We start from the raw sequence: 22,302 nt of genomic DNA, 5'->3' as shown, positions 1-22,302 counted from the left end.
TTTAAAATACAATTGCGGAGTGCTGTGGACGCAGGCCAGCAATGTCTGTTGTTTTTAAATTCCAGTGGGCAGTATAGACTTGTAGTTTACATTCAGTAGGCATGCTTTACCTAACAACAAGTAGAACAGTATTTCCATACCTTAGACCTTGAATTGAGTTGAATGCAGTGTTTCATTTTTAACTAGTCCAGAAAATCTCTCATTCTCATTATCTCTTGTTCAGAAATCATAAATGCAGCAATGCGTATCTTCTGCCCTTGTGTGTCATAACCCCAAACGTGCAATCAAACCAGCTGAGGAAGGTAACTGGTAATAAATGTGTGTGGATGCAGCTATAACAGGTCTACTGAGCTGCTTACCAGGCAGTGTAAGAGCAGCACTCACAGACCCTTGTGTTTCAGTGATGTGTGCTCGGCCGTTTCTGTGCCTCAGCAGCCCCTGCGTTCCTCCTCTCTTCCTTGGGTCTCACAAGGCAGCCGAGGCCTTGAAGCACCCGTGGCTGCAGTACAAAGCTTGCTGAGCACACACCCTGCCTCCTGGCCTTTATTCTGACTGTGTTAGGGCTTCTTTTCATCCTTTCCATTTGTTTAACACCAGAGCTGGTGCTTTAGATTAATTGCATATTAGTCTGTGTGGTGCTATGCCAAACAGCTACCCACCACTTTCATTATAAACACAGGGGAGGAGGGTGTGTTTGTTATAACCTCCAGGGAACGGGACTGTCTTACTCTCTGTAAGCCTCTATTCTGTATAAATTAGGGTGATGAGCTGCGTTTGAAGGTGGTAATTCCTGCTTCTGGCTGGAAGTAGAATACTGCAACCTGCTCCTGGCTTTCTTCTCTGTTCCTGGAATGACTTTTAAGACTTCCATAATTCCTGACGTGTAACTATGAATTAGATTATTTTTCATCCTCCTTCAAGCTTACCTTGCTTATTTTATGAAGGAAGCATTTAAAAGATGGTTTGTATTTTCAAGATTTCTGTTTACGTTCCAGTTTTGTTAGTTTTGTTGATGGACAGGGATTTACATCGAAGTTCTATGATTGTATGCATGGTTGAATAAAGCACTGTGAGGAACTTCGGTATCATCCTGTTTTCCATGTAAAGAACAAGTGTCCCTTAGCATGCTGTTCTAACAACAACACTAAAGTTACTCATTGTGAGCTGTAAGTATGTCGCACATGAAGTTTGACATAACCCTAAACACATCTCTTAAAGGACGCTTCATTTTCTTTTTACTATATTTTCTATAACACAAAAACTAGAATATATTATGAGGATATACATGAGAAAATGGTCTTTCTGATTTAAGGGAAGATGCTCCTATGTGTTCTTTTATAAAATAAGAACAATAGGATAAAGAAGTAAATATTCTCAGCTTTAATAGTTTATAATTTGGAGAGATTGAAGGAATTTATGTGATAGGGAACAGAATGGATGTCAAGAGGGGGGTTGTACATAATTCTGAAAGTTATGGCAGAAAGTTTAAAAATGGTAATGTATCAAGTAGCTACCAGTGCAATCGAGAAAGATATGTTAATAGAGTAATTTGGCTTTTTTATGAAGTATTGCTGTTGCCTGAGAACACTCATTTTGGAGGAAAAATTAGGTGAGATAAGTAGATACAGAATATTTTATTTTTCATTGTTACGCAATTGAATAAATTGGAATAAAAATATTGGAATATATACAGGATTAAAGTGCTTGGAATATATGAATTGGATGACTGAGATTCAAGATACTAACACAAGGTATATTCTAAAAGGGAATTTAATTCTGGACTTTAATGGGCTTGTCACAATCAAGTTAGCAAAATGATTTTATATGTGAGTGGGAGCAGATAGGAACAAAAGTGGGCAGTGGAGTTGCCTGTTGGTCACGTGGCAGAACCACAGTGACAGATACTGTAAGAAAGCGGATGTAGTAAATACGAAAGATGATCAAACTAAGAGTGAGTGAGTTCAGGAGGTACTAGAAAAGAGATACAATTAATAGAAGAGAAAAAGAGACAGGCAGATTAATGGAAGAGACTAGGAAGATGAAGGTTTTTCAATGAGCACTTGGCAGGTATGGCATGCAGTATTCTGCTAGGACAGATACTTGGTTTCTTGAGCTTACAACTGGCTGAATTAACCTATGCTCTAATTTATTTATTCATTAACAGTAAAACTAAACTTTTTTTTTTTTTAATGAGTAATGGTAGGATTTTGACCCAGTATACTTTTTAACCAAAGGTGAGTTTAAAATATGGATGTTTGGTGTCCTTCTGTCATTTAAACATGACTACATGTTGTGGACTCTGGAAACAGGAGTTGAGGTGAGTGTGTTGAGCGTTGACTTGCTGTTGAGAACTGCCCCACTATTTTGTATGCAACTTTTTTGTATGTACACTTTGGGAAACCCGAACTGAACAAAATTCTTAAGATTGTATTTCTCAGTGTAAGGTAGTTCCTAAGGTCTTCTCTTCAGATATGGAAATGTCATTATCATGACTTAGACCTTAACTCTGCCTACTGTTCTAACCTATTATGTAGAGAATATCAACAATATTTTTCTTTAAGTATTTCTTTTGTAAATATTTGCTTCTTTTTTCAGTATACATTCTGCAGCTTTTAATGACATACTAAAACAGAAATAAACCTAGACCAGTATTATTTACCAACAAAATTTTCTGTGCTTTTTAGAAGGAAGTAGGCAAAATGTGTGTGCACCTTTTCTTTTTTTTTCTCTCCAGAAAAATCTCTACAATTTTTAGAAGATACATTCAAATACTAATTTGAACAAGGAAGGTGAATTTGCACAGGTACTTGTAAAGCTAGTACTTTCTCTGTTGAGAGCTGATCTTGCATCAGTGGGGATACAGGGGGAGAAAATCCCTTAATAAGTATTTGCAGTTAAACTGAATAAAGAATAATTTAGAAAGTTGCAGTATTCTTAGATTTCTGATATATTTACAGGGTATTTTATGTCAGTGTAGATCTTTGTCTTGTTCTTTGCTCCAAAATCTTTATGGTGACTTTTTAGTGTTAGTGCCCTTTATACACTAAAATCAATATCCTACGAAGTAGGAAACAAAATGCAGCATTGGTTTAATTTGCATATTCCATGTAGTATTTTAAAGCTTTCAAATTCTCTTCCACTTTTAATTAAAAGGCTTTCATGAATAGTAGCTCTCAATTCATTTTCTAACTAACTGGAAAAAGACGTGTTCTTTTTGGAACAGTGCCATAGCACAAGAACATAATTGCTATTTATTTTTTTTTAAGTTACATGAAACCTGAAAAAGCAAAACAATCAACTATAGGAGTGAACATTTTAGGAACTTTTTTCTTGTGGTTGTAAACTAAAAGACTGTAAGAAGAAGACCATCTTTTAGTCCATGGAACAATTTTATCCCAATTATACTCAGTTTGACCCAGACTCAGGATAGATCATTCATATCTTACTTGCTCTTAACTTTTTGTTTATAAAGGCAGTTACATTCCTAATCATTACATATTAAAATGAGAAATTTATCATTTGAAATCCCTGTTATGGTAAATTTAGTGTGTTTTAAGTTCGTATAAAATATGCCCTTTGTGGTCACTGGTATACTAAGCAGAACAATAATTATTTTAAAAGCCTTTGCCACGGTGCTAAAACTGTTTTGAAGGATGTTTATATCGCTTGTGACCTGGAGGAAATTAAACTTTTTTAACCTCCAAAGAATGCCAGTGGTGGTTCTGCCTATTTCAGCAGAGTTTATCTTCTGTTTATGTGCACTGAAAGGATTGCCAGCTGCTAGTTTGAAACATGAAGCAGGTACATAAACAGGGACACAAGGCACGACTGTGAATCACTTCAATGCATCATGGTACAAGAGAATGTAAATTATTTGGAACACTTCAGGAGCCATACCTGTAGCTGTGCATGGAACAAGCCGTGGACATTCTTTAAGTATTTTTCTTGGCTTCTCTTTTATTACCGTAGAATGAATAGAATTTTGGAAGTATTCTCAAGATAACTTGCAGAGTAAAGGGAAAACCACTCTCGTATGACTGGGAATGTTTTCAGATTAATTTATCCATGGACAACTTCAATATGTTGTTCAGAGAAAATACAGATTCTTTACACTAACTTGTTTTCAATTTTTTTTTAAATTGCCTTGAAATGATGAAGATACATATGCCAGAAAACTGTATATAGGATTTACACTTGCTGTTTTATTTGCAATTTATTTGAAATGTATTTGAATTCCAATTTCACGAAACATAAACAATTTGTGTTTGTAAACATTTTCATCTAATACATTCCTCCTTGGCTTTCCTTCAGAATATAAGCAGAAGTTAAACAAAACTAAAGCTGCAGACGGTGAAACCAGGGCAGTTTGTGTTCTTCACATAACTGTTCCCCATATTTGTTTAGGTTTCTTAAAGAAAAAAAAAAAAAAAAAAAGTACTTCTTTTAGCTTGAAGCATACTTTTCTAATTGTCTTATCCTTTTCTGTTTTTTCTTATATTTTCTGAGAAGTTCGTAAAACTCTAGCCTTTATTTGATAAACGGCTGATACCATCACCTGTGCCATCTGAGGCTTACTGGATTTGGAGCGTCCTAATAGACTGCTCAGATCAAAGTGCTACTTGTTCTGTTAAAAAAATAAACATTGTAAGCCTTTATCAGCAGAGCTTTATAAAGCTGCCCTACAGTTACTGGCAAAAATTGACAATGTAATTTACTATGCAGGAAGCAGCAGGCATTTTTCTACAAGAACTTTTAACATACAAAGTACTCAAAGAAAATATTGGGCTATAATAATATAAACCAAAAACTGCTTTTTCTTTGAAAATTTTATGAAACATTTCTTGTAACATGTAATTAAAAAAATCTTAATGTAAACCTTGTCCTCTTTCCGCCATTTCCTTTGCAATTAGACTTGCTGAGGATTTTCCATCAGGGATTTTTCATTGAAATATGCGGTTTCTGCAAAGTCAACATTTTCCGCTGGAAATTGTTGGAATTTGCCTACAACTGTTCAGGTTTTGCATCTGGAGAAGCCAAACACAAATTTCAGGTCAGTTAACATCTGAGCTCCATTTGTGCTGTTAGTGCATCCCAAGCACTTGGAGGACCTTTTGGCTCTGTTCCTTTTGAGATTTGTCTTCCTGACTGAACCAATGTTTTCTATTTTTGCTCATGTCCTGGGAGACTGTTCTCCTCTTTATGAAACATTCATGGTCACGTATGGTAACGCAAACTACAGTATGTGTTTAGAAAGCATAATTGTACACGATTTATAACTATTTATTTGTCAGTGCTCTCTGAGGTTCGCTGATAGGCCTGGTTACAGGATTTGTGCTCTTTTGTTGAAAGATTTTACTATAAAACTAGTGTAACTTTATTGATAAGGTGAGCTGGAGCATGATGTTCTTTGTATGTCAACTGGGAAGTTACCTACTGCTCGTTTTCAAAATCAGAGCCCCTAAGTAAATCAGCAAGAACATGCTTAATTTGGGGTGGTTTGCTGTCAAATACCAGCAGTGAGAGAGAAATATTTATTTTCCACCAAAGTAATACACGGAAATTTTCAGTAAGCAGGGAACAAAGCACTAACGGTGTGGTAACACATTGGTGGATAGCCCGCAGATGTCCTGAGCACACCAACCATGAAGCTGGGGGAGAAGGATAGCAAACGGCACTGGGGAGACTTCATTAGGAAGTGAATGAGATCCTTCTACAAAGTTTTTCCTTCCTTTACTTGCAAAAGAGAGCACCAAGGAGAAAGAAGGAGACAGAGGTGACTCCATGCACTTATCTTAATAGAAATGTCCCCATTGTTTGTTTGGATAGACGGATCGAAGGCTAATCTTATATGTGGTTTGAAAATTAATCTTCTCTCTGAGTCCTGGTGCCTGTGTTCTGCTAGAGGTTGCACACTGCTGTTTTGAAGGGAGGAATGGCTATGGATTTGGTGGAGGAAGGAAGTGAAATTTTAAGGTCAGTGTTATGCTTCCCAGATATAATGTTTTTAATGCTCTCTGATAGGTGTATAAGCTGTAAATGAGTGAAAAGGTGGGTTATTCAATTGATTTCTTTAATAATTATTGTTTTTTGCCATTTGCAACAGGCTGCCATTTGGGGAAGCCCTCCCTCGCATATTTTGGCAACCTTGTTAGAGGGAAAATAGGTTCTATAGTTAATTCTTCAGTTTTAGAACTCAACTTGGTATTTCTATTGCCACTTGCAGCCATAATTTAAAGGAGTTTTTTTAGAAAACTTTTTTTTTTTGGTTGGGGAGCTCTGGGAGAATATGTTTTGGAATGATTTTGCTACTGTAATGGAAGAAGTAAAATCAAAATTAATAGCAAAACAGTCCTTTTAAAAACAGCAGGAAAAGCCTTGATTTTTCACACCTGACAGCCAGAGAAAATTAGAAAGCAGTTGTGGCACACTCTTAATGTGTTAGGAACTGACAGAGCGTACATATAACAATATACAAAGTATCATAAACATAGATATAAAATGATATAAAGGAGATGAAAGGATACTGCATAAATATATTTAAGTAACAATCGTCAGATTGTGCTGGAAAGGCTCTCAGTTCCAGCTCAAGTGATAACTGAGCTGGTGTCAAATGGACAGCCTGTGTCGCAATCGTCTTAGATGTGTAGAAATGAAAATGCTCACTAGCAGCCAGCATTTAATAAACAAAATAATAGATAAAATAAACAAAAGTAAAGCCAGGCAGAATGGCAGGAGAAAATACAAAAAAGAAAAGAAGAGAAAAGAAGAGAAAAGAAAAGAAGAGAAGAGAAGAGAAGAGAAGAGAAGAGAAGAGAAGAGAAGAGAAGAGAAGAGAAGAGAAGAGAAGAGAAGAGAAGAGAAGAGAAGAGAAGAGAAGAGAAGAGAAGAGAAGAGAAGAGAAGAGAAGAGAAGAGAAGAGAGAAGAGAAGAGAAGAGAAAAGAAAAGAAAAGAAAAGAAAAGAAAAGAAAAGAAAAGAAAAGAAAAGAAAAGAAAAGAAAAGAAAAGAAAAGAAAAGAAAAGAGAAAAGAAAAGAAAAGAAAAGAAAAGAAAAGAAAAGAAAAGAAAAGAAAAGAAAAGAAAAGAAAAGAAAAGAAAAGAAAAGAAAAGAAAAGAAAAGAAAAGAAAAGAAAAGAAAAGAAAAGAAAAAGCAAAGCAAATAAATTCTTTGGCTACATATAAAGACATTACCATGTGAAATAACCTTCTCTAACTCATGTAGGATTTCTGAACTGCATACATGTACCAATAACATTCACCTACATCACCTAAAAATGGGCCACATAACTGAAGCTGAGCATGACAATGCCTTCCCTCAACTTTATGCCTACCCTGGTGCACCCCAGGGCACAGGGCTGGCTCGTGGCCAGCTGGCCTCCAGCACAGCCCCCAGGCCCCTTTCCACGGGGCTTCTCTCCAGCCTCTCACCCCCAGCCTGTGCGTACAGCCGGGGTTGCCCTGTCCCAGATGCAGAATCTGGCACTTGCTCTTGTTAAATTTCATGAGGCTGGAGATCGCCCAGCTCTAATTTGTCAAGATCCTTCTGCAAGGCCTTTCCGCCCTGGAGGGAGTCAACAGCTCCTCCTAATTTAGTGGCATCTGCAAACTTACTTGGTATACATTCAAGCCCTGCATTTAGATCATTTATGAAAACACCGAAGAGAACTGGCCCCAAAATGGAGCCCTGAGGAGCCCCACTAATGACTTGCTGCCAGCCTGATGTAACCCCAGTACCCTTATGAGCCTGATGTAACCCTACATACCCCTTTGAGCCTGACCCATCCGTCAGTTGTTGACCCATTGTTTCAGTATTGTCAGGATGCTGCCACTTCTTCAAAAAAGGAACGCATCAAGGATTGCCAAGATGCTGGAAGGGTGCTGATGTGTAAGCATTTTCCAGTCTGCAAACCATGTATTTTGTGCTCTTGGAAGTTACTTAAATAGGGCTTTACTAAGCCCTATTTCAAAAACAGTCAAGAACAATTTAGCTACGTGAATCACGTTGTGAATGTAAAAGACTTTGTTCAAATTCTTCAGTATTGGTTTAAAATCAGAGGTTATTCTGCTGTGATCCACAGTTGAGGAAAAACATAGGGCTGTCATCTGGAAGAATATTAACACCTTTACCAGATGACACGGGCAGGCTGCGTGCTTCTGTGAACACTGAGATAGTTCAACTTTGGAAACGTCTCCTGGGGCTCCAAACAATGAGCGAAAGGAAACGGGAGTCTGAAGATGCAGAAAGTTCAGCTTTCTGCTGGCTGTTGCTGTCTGGCTACCAGCTGCAGGTAAACCCATCAGTTCAGACTGGTGAATCTGAAATCAAGAAGCTGCATTTTCAGGCAAGGAAATTACCCTTGAGTGAAAGGAAGTTCGTATAGTCAGGAATAAAGTCCACCATTGTAAAAAGGAAAAAGTAATATGTACTTAATATTGATCCAACCGAGAAGTTGCTGTGCTAAGAACATTAATATTTAGTAGATACTAAGAACACAAAACCACATATGTATGGGATGTGTTTTACATGTTTTGAATCACTCCTGTGACCCCAGATTGGTCAAATGGGAAGAGAAAGGAATTCGATTGCCAGCTGGACAAGCTTGAACTGTGGGGCAACCCTGTTGTAAGTACAGACAGGGCAGACACACACAGAATACTTCCCTTTTGAGCATACCTAACTGCTGCCTTCACAGCCAGTGTATCATTTCTGGGCCATTTATAGAGGACATATAGGAAAATATAACATTTGAAAAAGAAAGAAGTAAATTAACCATGATTTTTTTTCCATGAATTAATACATCCGTTGGTTTCCTGGTTACAAATTGAAAATCATACTTCAATTAAAGGACTTTATTTCCATTTTCTTACTATCACTGTCAAAGGTTTTTTGCTTCCGTTGATTGAATAGTGCAAGTGATTTTCAGCAGCAAAGGTAAAAGATGTTCGTTTTTTGGAAGTTAACTGATTTCTTTAATATCACGTACTATGTGTATTTAACTTGGGGAATTTTATTCAGAATAGAAAATCTCAGATCCTTGCAGGAAAGTTGCTTAGATTGTCGCACCTTTGGAAGGAATTTTAATCCTTTGCTGCCTGGGACATGGTTACTGTAGCTTGCGAACTCACACTGCTGCTACTGCCAGAAAAGAAATACTACATTGTTATCCCAGCCATCCTCTGTTCGCTTCAGCAGCACGAGCAAGTTTCTGCTGCCTGTAGTTTTATTGCTTGCTTCTAGATGATGCCTCATGTTTTAGCCAAGCTCAGTTCTACTGCCATAACTGCTCTCTCCCATTAGCTCAGATGCCTGTTCAGATGCCTGCTGCCCTCTTGTCACTCATGTACCCAGTGATTTCTGTGGCCCTTGCCCTGGGTCAGGCCTGGGGTTACCCACGCTGCCCTTTTCTAGCGGCTGTTGTACTGCCCATTTGCTGGGGAGTGGAGCTAGGGGATGGCATTCACAGGTGCCTACACTGCAGCGATTCTCTTATTCCTTTTTTGTGCCCAGAGCCCATATGCCATCACCACTGTGCCTCGGCTTTCTGCTGGTTTTATTCTGCTGCCTTCAGCCTCCTTCAGTGGGTTCAGTCTCCTCCCAGCTCTTTCAGCTTTTCTTTGGTATCTCTGGATGGCTTCACTCGCTTGATTTTAACTTTACACAAGTTACTCTCCTAAATCAAGTGCTGAATAATTTTTCCACCAACATTTTCAGTTTGTCTTTTCATATTTCTTCTGTAACCTTTCACAAAGGAAAATTAGGTATGGCTGCAGCCCGCTAGCATAAGAGCCATAAGGGTTGAGGGGCGCGCTGCTCTGCTTGCAGGTGAAGTTTCCCTTCTCCTCCTATGTACTTCTCCACTCCAGCCTTGGTAGAAGTAACTATCACCAAAACAAAGCAAAGAGGTGGGAAAATGTCATTTTCACCTGATACAACTCAAGCTATCAAACTGAGCTGCCAGGAAATGTGGCCTGTGCTGGTGATCCAAGCTGTTGACTGACAGCAAAGTCACGGGCCGTTCTGTTGCATTTTGCTGACTCTGCTGCCAGGACAGCAATCTCCACGAGAAGCAAGGTAATGAGCAGCTGGATTGGCAATGTCTTAATCTGCTGCAGCTGGTTGCTTTCCTGAAGGTTAGTTGGAATACTCACAAACTTTATTTCTAAAATATTGACTATTAATTACTTACATTTCTAATCTTACTGTTTTTCAAGTAGGTAAAGAAAGGGATTCTTTTGTTTCTTTGTCCTTTGTCTTCCATCTTTGTTTAACTTGCTGTTTTCTAAAATGTTTTTTCTAGTGTTGCAAATGCAAAATATTTCCAAAAAGTAGACCTTAAATAGAGATTTTTTAATAGTGAGAGCTTTAAAACTTATAAGGAGCTGTGTTCAAAAGTCAGGGTTACTGGAAGTATTTTTATTCTTATGGCTCTCAAAATATAAATAGAAGAAAAAATCATATGAAATTTGTCATTGTTTTATGGAAGCAAAAATATATTTGGTGTAGTTAAATGATACATGTTTTTCAAAATAATACTGTTTTCATTAATAACATTCTCAATTTAAGAAAGCATTTGAAGTTTCAAAACAGTTTAAGAAAAAGATCCTTGCATGTTTTTAAAGTCAGGTTTTCTTTGTGTAAGTTGAGAGTGTAAAATGTCAATTTATAAACTGTGAAATGACCAGTGATAGTTTTAATATGAAAAATACAGCAAAAGTTATTAGACATTTCAGAGGTCTGATGAAAGTATTCATTTCCAGCTAGATCATGTCTAAGAATTTAGCTGAACATCAATATTTATATTTAGGTAGTGCAGGAGTTTGAATCATACCTTCTTTCAAGTTCTAAATATGGACCCTGTTTACATTAGTGAATCATAAGCGTAGAACTTAGGGCTGAAATAAAATCTTTTTCTCCAGCAGTGATTAAATATGCATGACCCTCATCATATGTGCATAGTTCTGCAGATTTGTGTATTTCAAAACAAAAACAAAACGTAAACAAAAAAATGTCATCTGCACATCTTGCAAGTTTCTTGTGCTAGGCAAAAATGAGTACCATGGAGTGTAAATGCAGTCAGTTCATCACTTCTTATGTACAAAAAGAGAACATTACCAGCTTTACCTTCCCTTGTGCATTCCCTACACCATTATTCTGTGTAAATCTTGTTCAGGATGGAATCCAAGGTTTTTTTTTCTTGGCACTTGTAATTTGTTTGCTCTTTAAAAAAAAAGTTCCAAACTTTTATATATAGTCTAGTCTGATGCATAATTTTTTGGATGAAGCATACATTTTATTAAATGCAGAGCACTGAGAAGCTGCTGAAGAAACGGCCCTTTGCTCTGTGAATATGGTCATTTTTTCATGTGTTTGAAACGTATGGAAGTTCTCCTGAGGACATACACCAATCATCTTGAGTTGAAACATCAAGTGAAATAAAATAGTTTTATAAATTTTGCTTGCAAATTAATCATTGTGCAATGTCTCTGCTGCTGATGCTATTCAAGAGCAGCTACAGTGGACAGAGGATACTGTGTTAAAGAAGCAGCAATGAAGACGATCAGGAAAGAAATCTTAGTATGTTCAGCGTACAACATGAACAAGTTTGTGATGACAGAAGCTCTTGAAACTTGACTGAGAAATGCTTTCTGGTCTTTGTGCTCTTATTTCAAGCATGCACCTTTGCTCTGAAATAAAATAATAGTAGAGTTTGGGGAAAACCGTAGTACAGGGTGGTTTGATGTGTTTTTCAGGAGGAGGAGGGAAGGGCCTGATAAGTTCCAGTTGTGAATGAAGAAAAGCATCAGAAGGACCAGACACTGATTGGCATTGCTTTGGCGTGCTGTGTCCAGAAGGCTGATCTGACAGCAATAGCAGGAAGCATCTTATTAACACTGATGCATCACTGGGTTCGGTATTGGATGGAGGTTGTTTTGCAAGTTTCGTTGTCGGGGGTAGTTTCTTTTGAACATGTTTTAAGGTGCTGCTTTTTACTGTGGAAATGGTATGTTAGATTAGTTTCATCTGTTTTCTCTATCTGCCCGAGTGATTTTAAACTGCAATATAGAACCTCATTAAACTGAACCAGTCTGTGAATGTGCCCTAGCTTTATGTGGAAAAATGTCATTGCAGAATACTAGTTTCAGAAGTCTTAACTGTAAGTAGCTCAAAGTAAAAGCAAACACCACTTCTGTTTTAGTGTATCTTTGATATTTCACATGCATCTTTAGAGGACCACGTGTGATTGCCTGGATTTTACATGTGTAAGGCTTCAAAATACACATTTCCAGGAGGAACCGTAATTGCTAGTCTGAGGTTTTTAGCTCAGACCTGAAGTAGGACTAATCTTAGGTGGGAGGGAGCTCGTGGATATTGATGGTGCATAGTAGAAGCCGATAACTGTATCTTGGGAAGAAAACCAGCAATAATTAGTTACAGTGTTAAAATGTTTTTATCAAATTGTACAATATGGATAGAAATCAGCAAGACAATTGCAAATTCTTGTGAAGCAGACCTGATCTTCTGTGTTTATTCTGCTGAAGACCTGACTTCAACTTGAAACTTCAGAGTTTGAGGATTACTATGTGCGCTTTCTTGTCTGCTTTTGCCATGATAATTTGTAGCATTGCCTGGAAATTCTTTCAGTTGTTTACAGTCTCCTTCAATAAGGAAAAAAATCCTGGAATAGCATAATAGAAGTGTCATGTGTTTTCTAAAAACATTCGCATCATCCTTGAGAACATAAGGTTTCGGATTATTTGTATGCTCAGTCTAATGTTATCTGCTTAAGTAGAAAGTAAACCAGTATCGGAGAAATGTAGCCATTTTCCATTCTTCTTTACTAAGGCATTTTTTCTTAATCACCATTGTAATTATTATAATAGATTCATTATTGCAGTTGTTGCTCTGACACCTTCTGATGTCATCCATGTCACCGAGGTCAATGTGTTCTGCTTAATCCTAAACATCTCAACTTTTTGCAAAACACTTTATTTGTATGGCAGGGAAGGTTATCAATTTGCAAATCGCTTCTTTTTCAGACCATAACTTTTGTAATAATAACTCTTTGGGCAAAAATATGTCAGATCAAAATGTAAGATATTCAAGTGTTTAGGAGCAACTAGTTGAAAACAGAAGCAATGGAAAGCAGTAACTGCAATAAAAAGCACGGCTGTTGCTGTTACTCCTGTTGTAATGCATCATTTCCACCACAGAAGTAAATGCATCACTTGACCATTGTTCACCAGTCTAAAAGATATTACAGATCATGAAGACTTTTCAAAATAGAAATGAACTTGAAGAGTTCTTTATGTAGAAAGAGATTTTTCATTTATTTTGTTATTATTACTTCATCCAGTGAATGTTGGATTATAGGGGAGATTTTCTTAGAGCCTTAGGAGAATAAGCTTTCCAACATCCTTTGAATTTCAAGACGCTTGAGTTTCTGCAAGGCCATAAGTTATTTTGTTTTCAAGATTGAGCGTTTTGTCACAACAAAGTTTGAAAGGCCTTTCTTTGAAAAATCGATTGGCCAAGCTGTGCATGAACTGGAGAAACTACAAAGAGAAAGAAATGGGGCAAGACATGTGACAGGTGGTTGGTAAGCCAAATCATTTGAGCAATATGTTCCTCAATCTCAATCATGAATTCCACAATAAATTAAACATTCCTAGGATAATTTGGAGCTGGTATGAAAGGGAGCTGGTATGAAAGGGATCCAGTAACCAAGTAAGCTTCCAGAGTTCCTCTGAAGGAAAAGGTTGGGAAACAGCTTAATGTTATGCACCTGATGCTGGAACAGAAGTACGGGAAGATGCTTATTTTGCTTATTCGATTCATAGGACTGCTTGGTTTGTTGAAGAAACTTATCTTGGAAGAATAGAATGTTGTTCTTACTTTTGGAGACTTGGGTTTTCTCCTGATCATTGTTCTTGTAATTTCAAGCTAGTGTGCAGGGCACTTAGTATTTTCATAGATATGAAGACTCTGTAAATTATCCACAATTTACTTAGGTGCACACATTGTGTGCATGAAAATACGTACTTCATGGAGGGAATTCTTTGTCACCCCCTGACAAAGAGTCCCTCCCCAGCTTTCCTGTAAGCCCCCTTTAGGTACTGGAAGGCCACTGTAAGGTCTGCCCAGGGCCTTGTCTGCTCCAGGCTGAACAAGCCCAGTTCCCTCAGCCTGTCTTTGTAGGAGAGGTGCTCCAGCCCTCTGATCCTCGTGGCCCTCCTCTGGACTTGTTCTAATACATCCATGTCCTTTTGGTGCTGGGGGCCCCAGAACTGGATACAGTAGGGTCTCACAAGAGCAGAACAGTGGAGGACAATCCCCTCCCTCGCCCTGCTGGCCACACTGCTTTTGATGCAGACCAGGATCTGGTTGACTCTCTGGGCTGTGAGTGCATGTTGCCAGCTCATGTCAAGCTTCTCATCCACCAACACCCCCAAGTCCTTCTCCTCAGGCCTGCCGTCAATCCATTCTCCATACAGCCTGTATTTATGCTTGGGATTGCCCCGGCCCATATGCAGGACCTTGCGCTTGGCCTTGTTGAACCCCATGAGGTTTGCCCAGGCCCACTTCTCAGGCCTGTCCAGGTCCCTCTGCATGGCATCCCTGCCCTCCTGCGTGTTGACCGCAACACACAAGTCGGTGTCAGCAGCAATCTTGCTGAGGGTGCACCCAATCCCACTGCTGATGTCACCAACAAAGATGTTAAACAGCACCAGTCCCAGTAGTGAGCCCTGAGGGAGCACCACTGGTTACTGAGCTCCACCTGGACATTGAGCCATTGACCGCAACTCTGTGAGTGCGACCATCCAGCCAATTCCTTACCCACCGAGTGGCAAAAATTCTATTCAATCTACCTGCATCATGTCAGTAGAGCTGGTAGAGTCAGGCTGTGTATAATAGTGTCTGCTTTGTCTTTCATGACCTTTTCAGATGCCAGATAACTTACTGACTGTTAATGTTTCCAGGCTTTGCTCTCTGTGCATGATACTGTTGCTCAGAAGAACTATGATCCTGTCTTGCCCCCCATGCCTGATGATATCGATGAGGAAGAAGACTCGGTTAAAATAATCAGACTTGTCAAAAACAGGGAACCATTGGTAAGTCTTCCTGTCATTTGTTTTTGTGGGTGTTTGTTTTTGTGTGCAGGGTGTGGAGTCTTCAGGTTATAAATGCAAATGGGTTAGAAAAGTGAATAGACAGGCATTGTGCATGTTTATTCCTAACATTCAGTAAAGCACTTTGGTATTCCATTTCCATTTATTAGTATTAAAGTATGTGAAATGAATAATAAGAATTTGTTCATTCACAGTGTTTGAGCATTATATATGTGGGCCAGTCTGAGCATTTATATATGTAATATATTCATCTTTTATCTTGAATTTGCATCATGAACTTGTTTTAAAATGAGAGGGAGAATGAATCCCCAAAGAAATCTTGACCTTTGTTATGAACTGTGCCTGTGAGCATTCATGTAAAAAAAATGTGACCTTTTGATACACTGAAAATAAAGCATAAAAACATATTTTAAAATGCTTGAATTGAAATCTGGGCAAATTTAAGATGTCTGTTGTTGTACTTTGGATTATGAATACTAGAAAGTTAATATCTTCATGGGGATATCTGGAAAAATGAAAGGACTAAACCTAGGTTGTATTACAAGAATATTAAAATGTTTTACTTGATTTGGTTATTTTTATTTGCTGTAGAGTGGGAGTCATCTTGAATAAAATTTACCTGTGTTCTTTTTCTCCTGCAAATCAGTAAGAGCTTTGTTTTATGCTATACTGAGTATTTGTTTTAATGGATTGCAATCCTGAAGAAATATCTGCAAAATAACTTCGAGAAAGCAATGATTCTGCACTTGAAATAACAGTGGGAAAGTGATTCCTCTGTTAGACATATAAGGAGAGCATGCCTCTCAGTAGACATCTTACCATCACTCTTGATGGATTTCTGGCATCAATAAACAAGAAATAAGTTTTAGTATTGACTGTAGATGCCCGTTGGCATAATGAAATGTTTGGCCATATGGAAAGTTTTTGCTTTGTTTTAACATATTAAACTTTTTTTTTTCCAAATGTTTAAATCATAGCTTCAAGCTTTCCTCTTTTTTTAATCTAAGAAATTCTTTGAGGAAGAGAACAAACTTGTTTTAGGATTTAGTATCAGAAGGAGTATTAATTCTGAAAGGTGTGAACAAGTCAGAAAATACAGTATGAGATGAGCATGTGAGAGAACTCAGTTCTTCTGTTTGTTAGGACTGTTTGATTTAATTACCAATGTGAAAACAGCCTTACAGTGGAATCCATGGTAGACTTGTTGCTATGTTATGTCTGTAGAAAGAGGCTAATTGCAGCCTACGGTTACTTGACAGTAGTGAGCTTTCAAGGACAATAGAATCAAACTCTTCTCAGTGGTGAAAGATGCTAAAACACGGGTCAGTGGCCACAAGCTACAGCCCTAAGATGCTTCAACTGAGAATTAAGAAAAACATGTCATTAGGTGGGAAGTACAGCACTGGAGGAGACCCACCAGAGACGTTGTAGAGTCTCCAAACCGTCCTAAGTCAATGGCTGACCTGGTCTGCCTTCACAGTCGTCCTGTGCTAAGCAGGAGATTGGTTTCAATGACTTCTAAAGCTTCCCTTTGATCAGTGTTTCTAAGATAGCACATTATCTGTACGGGAAAGGAGTGTCTGTGGTCTCACATCCCCAGCCTATCTTTCTGTTTTATTTTTGTTGGAGAAGAGCTTATGGTGAGTTCTGGTTTGCATGCTGCTTGTTCTCCAAGAAAACTTCCAAGAACTCTGCGTAGTGTCTTCCTCATTCTCTGTAAATCCCCTTCATTCTGTTTTAACATTATTGATGTTGATGTCACGTACTGACTCTTTGTGGTCACTTACAGTTTTGCCACCATCACCACAATACACAACAAACGTGTTTTTCTCTTCACCAGATTGTTATTATTTTCTTAAGTATGAGTGAGAAGAAACATGCGTGGTAACTCAGATAAGTTACCAGATAAATTACTTGTCAGAGTAGGCACAGCAGAATAATTAAAGACAAGGTTTTTGCTAGGTATTTTAGAACTGTTGTGTTTATGTTTCCTGAAGTTGCTTTACTAAAGAAAAGATACACCATGATCTACCTTTACTAAACTATTTAAAATTTAATTTTCTATTTATTTCCATGTCTTTTTAATTTCTTTCTCTTCAGAGCTTGTTTTAAAGTCTTGCATATTCTTGGCCGAGTGCAGATCAATGAATCTCTGTTCAATTTATCTATTCGCACTACTCCAGTGTCATGGTTTTGGCTGGGATAGAGTTAACTTTCTTCATAGAGAGTTACATGATGCTCTGTTTTGGATTTATGATGAAAATATGAAAATTGTGGTGATCACACACTTCTACTCTGCTCGTACACATGGCTTTTGCTTTACCAGGTGAGCTGTCTTTGTCTCATCCACAAGTTCTTGCACTTCTCCCTTTCCGATTCTCTTCTCCATCCCACCTGGGCAGAGTGAGCAAGCAGCCATGGGGTCCTGAGCTGCCCACTTGGGCTAAACCACAAGAACCAGTCATAAAGGCTGACTTCGACTGCATACATACATCAGAATTGTTTCTACTCAACTTGAGAATGGAGGTACCATACGGTGTTTTTTCTGGGGTGGAAATTGCCTGGCTTCTTGACTTGAAGATACTGAGCTCTTTGAACTTTCTTTCACCTCTGATACCTTTTCTTCCTCTGTAAGCAAGCAGCAGAGATTGCTCTTCTGCAAAGCAGCTAGCTTTGCATCAGCTGCAAGTCCTGGAAGTTCTTGACTTTGAACATCTCCTTTGGCTTACTTTCAGCAGTACTCTGTGAAGTGAATTACACACTCTCTTAACTTCTTCAGAGTGTATCTAGTAACCTTTTTAAAGTAAAATTACACCACGTAGCCTCTCGTATTTGTTCGCACTTGTCTCAGAGTTAAGCAACTCTCACTGGTGTTAATCACATATTAACAAAGCCTGAGTTTCCAGGAGTAATCATCTCACAAGAGGGAAACTGGGTTTGTGGGAGGGCCTTCTGTTTGCCAGATTTCATCAGTTCAAAAGTCACCACTGAACTTTCCTCCAGTTTTTTTGCAAGAGATGATTTAAACTTTTGGTTTGTCCATCCACAGGTTTTTTTTTTTTTTCCCTTCTTTCTTTTTTCCTTAATGCTTTATTAGCAAATGGCATTCTAACAGCTTCCCGCTCAAGTGAGGTGAGATCATGTGTTAGGAGGTTTTACCTAAACAAATTAGTTTAGAATGTCTCTGAACCTTATAGAGAGAGAATTAAGAGACATTTCTTTCCAGAGATAGTTAAAAATTCCCCTGACTGTAATTCGTCTTTTTGTCACATAGCTTGGAGGGTTTTTACCTAAACCCAGAGTCTGCTTCTCTAGGACTTCTTCAGTCTTTGCCATTTTCCTGGTTAACATTCCTGATACCCAGCATGTACACCTGGGGTATCCAGAGTTCAGCTACTGGCCACTCACTGCTTCCAGCTTTGAAATAATAGTCCTGGTTTATTAGTGCTGTCGTGATCTTGTTCTGAACAGCATCCTTCTTCATGTCCAGATGATTTCTTCTTCATCACGTAAGTTCATTTCACATAAATTTAGTCATTTGGAAAGCAATGATCTGTGCTGTGTCTACAGTCAGGAGAAAAACAGGCAGCTCCAGAATGAGCCATTCCATCTGTTCAAGATGCCCATCTTGATGAAAGGATGATTCATTCTCTGGAGCTGCCTGTTTGTTTTCGTTAACTGCAGGAGGAGCCTGGACACCTAGCTTGAGCTAGATACCTGATTTCCATAGCTGAACTTGGGTGAAACAAATTGTGGTGTTTAAACATAGTCGCATACATGTTCTGCCAGTGCAGATTCCCCAGTTCTTCCTCTAAGTCCCCATAGCTTGGTTCTCGTCAGTGAATGAACCCGACCAGCTATTTTATAGGTGGTGTTACTTTGGGAATAGGAAAAGCCTTGGTGTGCACAGTCTGCATGTGCATGGGCATCAACTTCTAAATAACTGTTCAATGTAAGGTAGGTAGCTGCTATTCGTATTTGCATTTCCAATAAAGAATTAATTAAAATAAGTCTGATTGAAGTAGTTATTTGCATTCAACAACTGCATGTGTTTTTGTTTAATAGAAAAGTATGCAAAAATATTAATGATCTTTCAAACTCTCTTACTAGTAACTTTTTCTTCCTAAAAAAAATCAAGGCTTAGGACATTTGTATTGTGGAACCAGCAGATAAATGGGTGAACTAATAAAGCTTACGTCAGTGAAACCCCGAGTGGTGCTCAACAACCAGTTTTACTACATTAAAAATAATTAAAAAAAGAAAAAAGAAATAGTGAAAGAGCCTTGCTAAAGGAGCTTGTATTTTAGTGTTTTTGCATGGTATACCTTTAAACATTTTCTCAGTCTGATCACCATATGGCTCCCAAACTCCTTATTTTTCCCTTTAAAAGTATTTTAAACTGAGCTATGCTATTACATCTGTATATGTCTCATTTAGGGTAACTTACACTTTTGGCTAGCAACACTGAAAATATTTTCCAGCTCTCAAGGTCCAGCCTAACCTTCTTCCATTTTTAAAGCTCTAAATGAGGAGCTGCACTGCACATGTAACTGAAAGTACTGGAGCTGAACATCTCATAAGGAGAAATCCTTGCCAGATTATATATACCTCATACTTTAAGCAGGGCTGGCAGCGGTACAAGAGAAGCTGCTTTTTCAGAAAATCAACTCTTCAAGTGCTCAAAAAGAAATCCATTTGTTTGATGATTTCTTTTTAAGTATTCTAAATTTGGAGTGAAGGAGAGGTTAAAGAACTCTCTTTTTTTCTTTGTGTGCCACAGGTACGGCAGCGTGCGTAAACTCGAATGCTGCTGCCTATGGGCCTCACGCTGAGATTGCCATAAAGAAGTTGTTGGTGGTCACCTTGCTTGGGTTAAATAATTTTCCTGTAAATTTTACCTTGATTTTGTGCTTTGAGTGAAAATTCCCAATTACCTTTTACATTCAGTGGGACATTTTTCGAATCAGCTGATGTGTGCCGGGAGTTCATTTTGTGCCGGTATATGGGTAGCGGGACTTGCTAAAGCACGAAGTGACCGCTCCGCTGTGACACGAGCCTGATCATCACTTCTGCATCTCACCTTGGTCCATACTGCAAATTCCACACGTTTTTTTTTCCAGGGTCTGTCCAAAAACAAAGAGAAGGGGAGTAACCATGTGCAGTCATTGGCGTGAGGGGACACGGTGGGTGGGTGGTGGCAGTGGCCGGATGCATTTTGCATCCAGTGAAGTTTAACAGTGTCAACATCTGGGTAAAAGGCCTAGAGCCTTTCCTTTCAGGGCTTCTTTTCCTGGTGAATGGGGGAGCCTCTGCTTTATGTGGACGATATAGTGGAGGTGTCCTGTGTTTGTATTTGTCTGTAGCATCCTAATGCTTTTTTTCTTTTTGATGGCGATATTAAAACCAAAGCCAAGATGTTCTATACTTTTAAACAGATGCAACTTTACAGGTTTTAATAATAAGCTGTAAATTTACAGCTGTTGCTGCAAGGTCATACCTTAATGCTGAGATACGGGCTGCAGGGGTTAATGCTGTGTTTGATAGATTCATACGGCACTCTGTGCGTTCTGCACAGAAGACTAATCGTGAGTTTTTCAAGTGAGATTTCAGAGCAGGGCCAACCTCTCCCCACCTCATTGCTCCCAGTCTGCCTGAAAGAAATGGCACTGCAACTTCAACAGGGCTTTGAGGCTCTGGTTCTCCTTAGTTTCTCCCTTGTCCCTGCCACTGCCTGGTTCTTGCTCATCGCATTATGCCTCTCTGCAGAACACCCTCACGGTTATATTTACAAAGGCATTTTTCTCCTCTAGACAGTTATTCACTACAAATTTCACTACATGTTATGCAATTTTAACCTAAATGTCTTGCGCTGTATTTGTGTAACATAAAAACAGGCAACGTCCCAGTCTGTGTTCTGAGCTGTCCCTTGTGTATGCCAGCCCCACGTGAGGGCTAAAGTGCAGGGGGATTTCTCGAATTCAGGTTTATTGATGGCACTGTAAAGCAAAACAGGGAGCAGTACGTGCACAGGCAGTTCTCAGTGTGAAGTGCAACAATTGCAAACACAGATAAACCTTTTATAGCCCTAGTATGGAACATCTCCACTCCCCTACCCCCTTTTAATACAGAAACAACTTACCAATTCTCAGTCATAGCATAGTACACTTTTAGCAGCAGACTCAAATAACGTATGCCACAGTAAACGCTAAGTTGAAAAGTGAACTTTTGGTATCATTTGTGCTTTTTTAAAGCTGTGTACCTACAGAATGCCCAAGTTGCTTCTGAATGGAAAAGAAGTCCCATTTTAACAGGATGGTAATAGAGCAACATACCTTGTGAATTCTTTATGTGAGCAATTATCATTTTGGGTTATTCACACATCAGTGCTATGCCAACTTTATTCATTTTTGCGTAGCAAATGTTTTTTAGTGTAGAGACTTAAAATTACAGTAAGACTAACCAAGAAACCGTTTTTTCTTTAAAGGGGGCTACAATTAAAAGGGATGAACATACTGGTGCTATTGTGGTGGCCAGGATAATGCGTGGAGGAGCTGCAGATAGAAGTGGTAAGGTGTTGCTTCTGGTACAAGCCATTCAAGTTACAACTTTCAGAAGAAGATGTGATAAAATGGGAGTATTTTGTACATATGAAATACTTCTGTACCGCAAAGGTATTTGGAGTTTGGACAGTTTTCCAAAGTGATGTTTCAATAGCAGAGAAAGTATTTGTGCTGATTTTTTTCCCCAGTTCACTTGCAATGAGGTGTCTTTTGAGTTAGCAGATGGAGAGGGTATTTTTCATTTTTCATTTGTTTGTTTGGTTGGTTGGTTTTTGATTTATCATGATTTGTTTCCAGTTAAAGACATCCAGTTAAAAATGATGAGATAGTCTAATATTATACCTATTGATGGAGGAACTCATGATGGCTGCATTCTTTTATATTACTACATTTGGAGTTTGCTGGTCAATAGCAAAATACCAGCCCATCCTTGACTCCCATTGTTCAGTTTGGGGTGCTCAAAATCTGAAAGAACTCAAGCAAGAGATGCTGAATTATACTCTTAACATGCCTCTTTTCGTTGAAGACAATCTAAGACAGCTGCGTTTCACACTTAGGTGGGATAGTGGAGTAAATCTAGATATATATCATTAAATTAGGAAGCATTTGTACCAC

The 22,302-nt window shown here is 38.5% G+C and overlaps 1 protein-coding gene across 7 annotated transcripts in view; it reads left to right on the top strand.

Annotated features, from left to right (window-relative positions):
• MPP7 (MAGUK p55 scaffold protein 7) overlaps positions 1–22,302 on the top strand; it is a 149,320-nt gene that overhangs the window by 90,996 nt on the left and 36,022 nt on the right. For all 7 annotated transcript variants that reach the window (XM_027450580.3, XM_027450578.3, XM_027450579.3 and 4 more), the window contains 2 exons: positions 14,978–15,109; positions 21,612–21,693. In XM_027450580.3, coding sequence (XP_027306381.1) covers positions 14,978–15,109; positions 21,612–21,693 — 214 coding nt within the window. The remainder of the gene's footprint in view (positions 1–14,977; positions 15,110–21,611; positions 21,694–22,302) is intronic.

The sequence above is a fragment of the Anas platyrhynchos genome, chromosome 2, assembly GCF_047663525.1.
Source record: "Anas platyrhynchos isolate ZD024472 breed Pekin duck chromosome 2, IASCAAS_PekinDuck_T2T, whole genome shotgun sequence".
Lineage (NCBI taxonomy): Eukaryota > Metazoa > Chordata > Aves > Anseriformes > Anatidae > Anas > Anas platyrhynchos.
The sequence above is the reverse complement of the archived record's forward strand: the minus strand, read 5'-3'. Positions and strand labels throughout refer to the sequence as shown.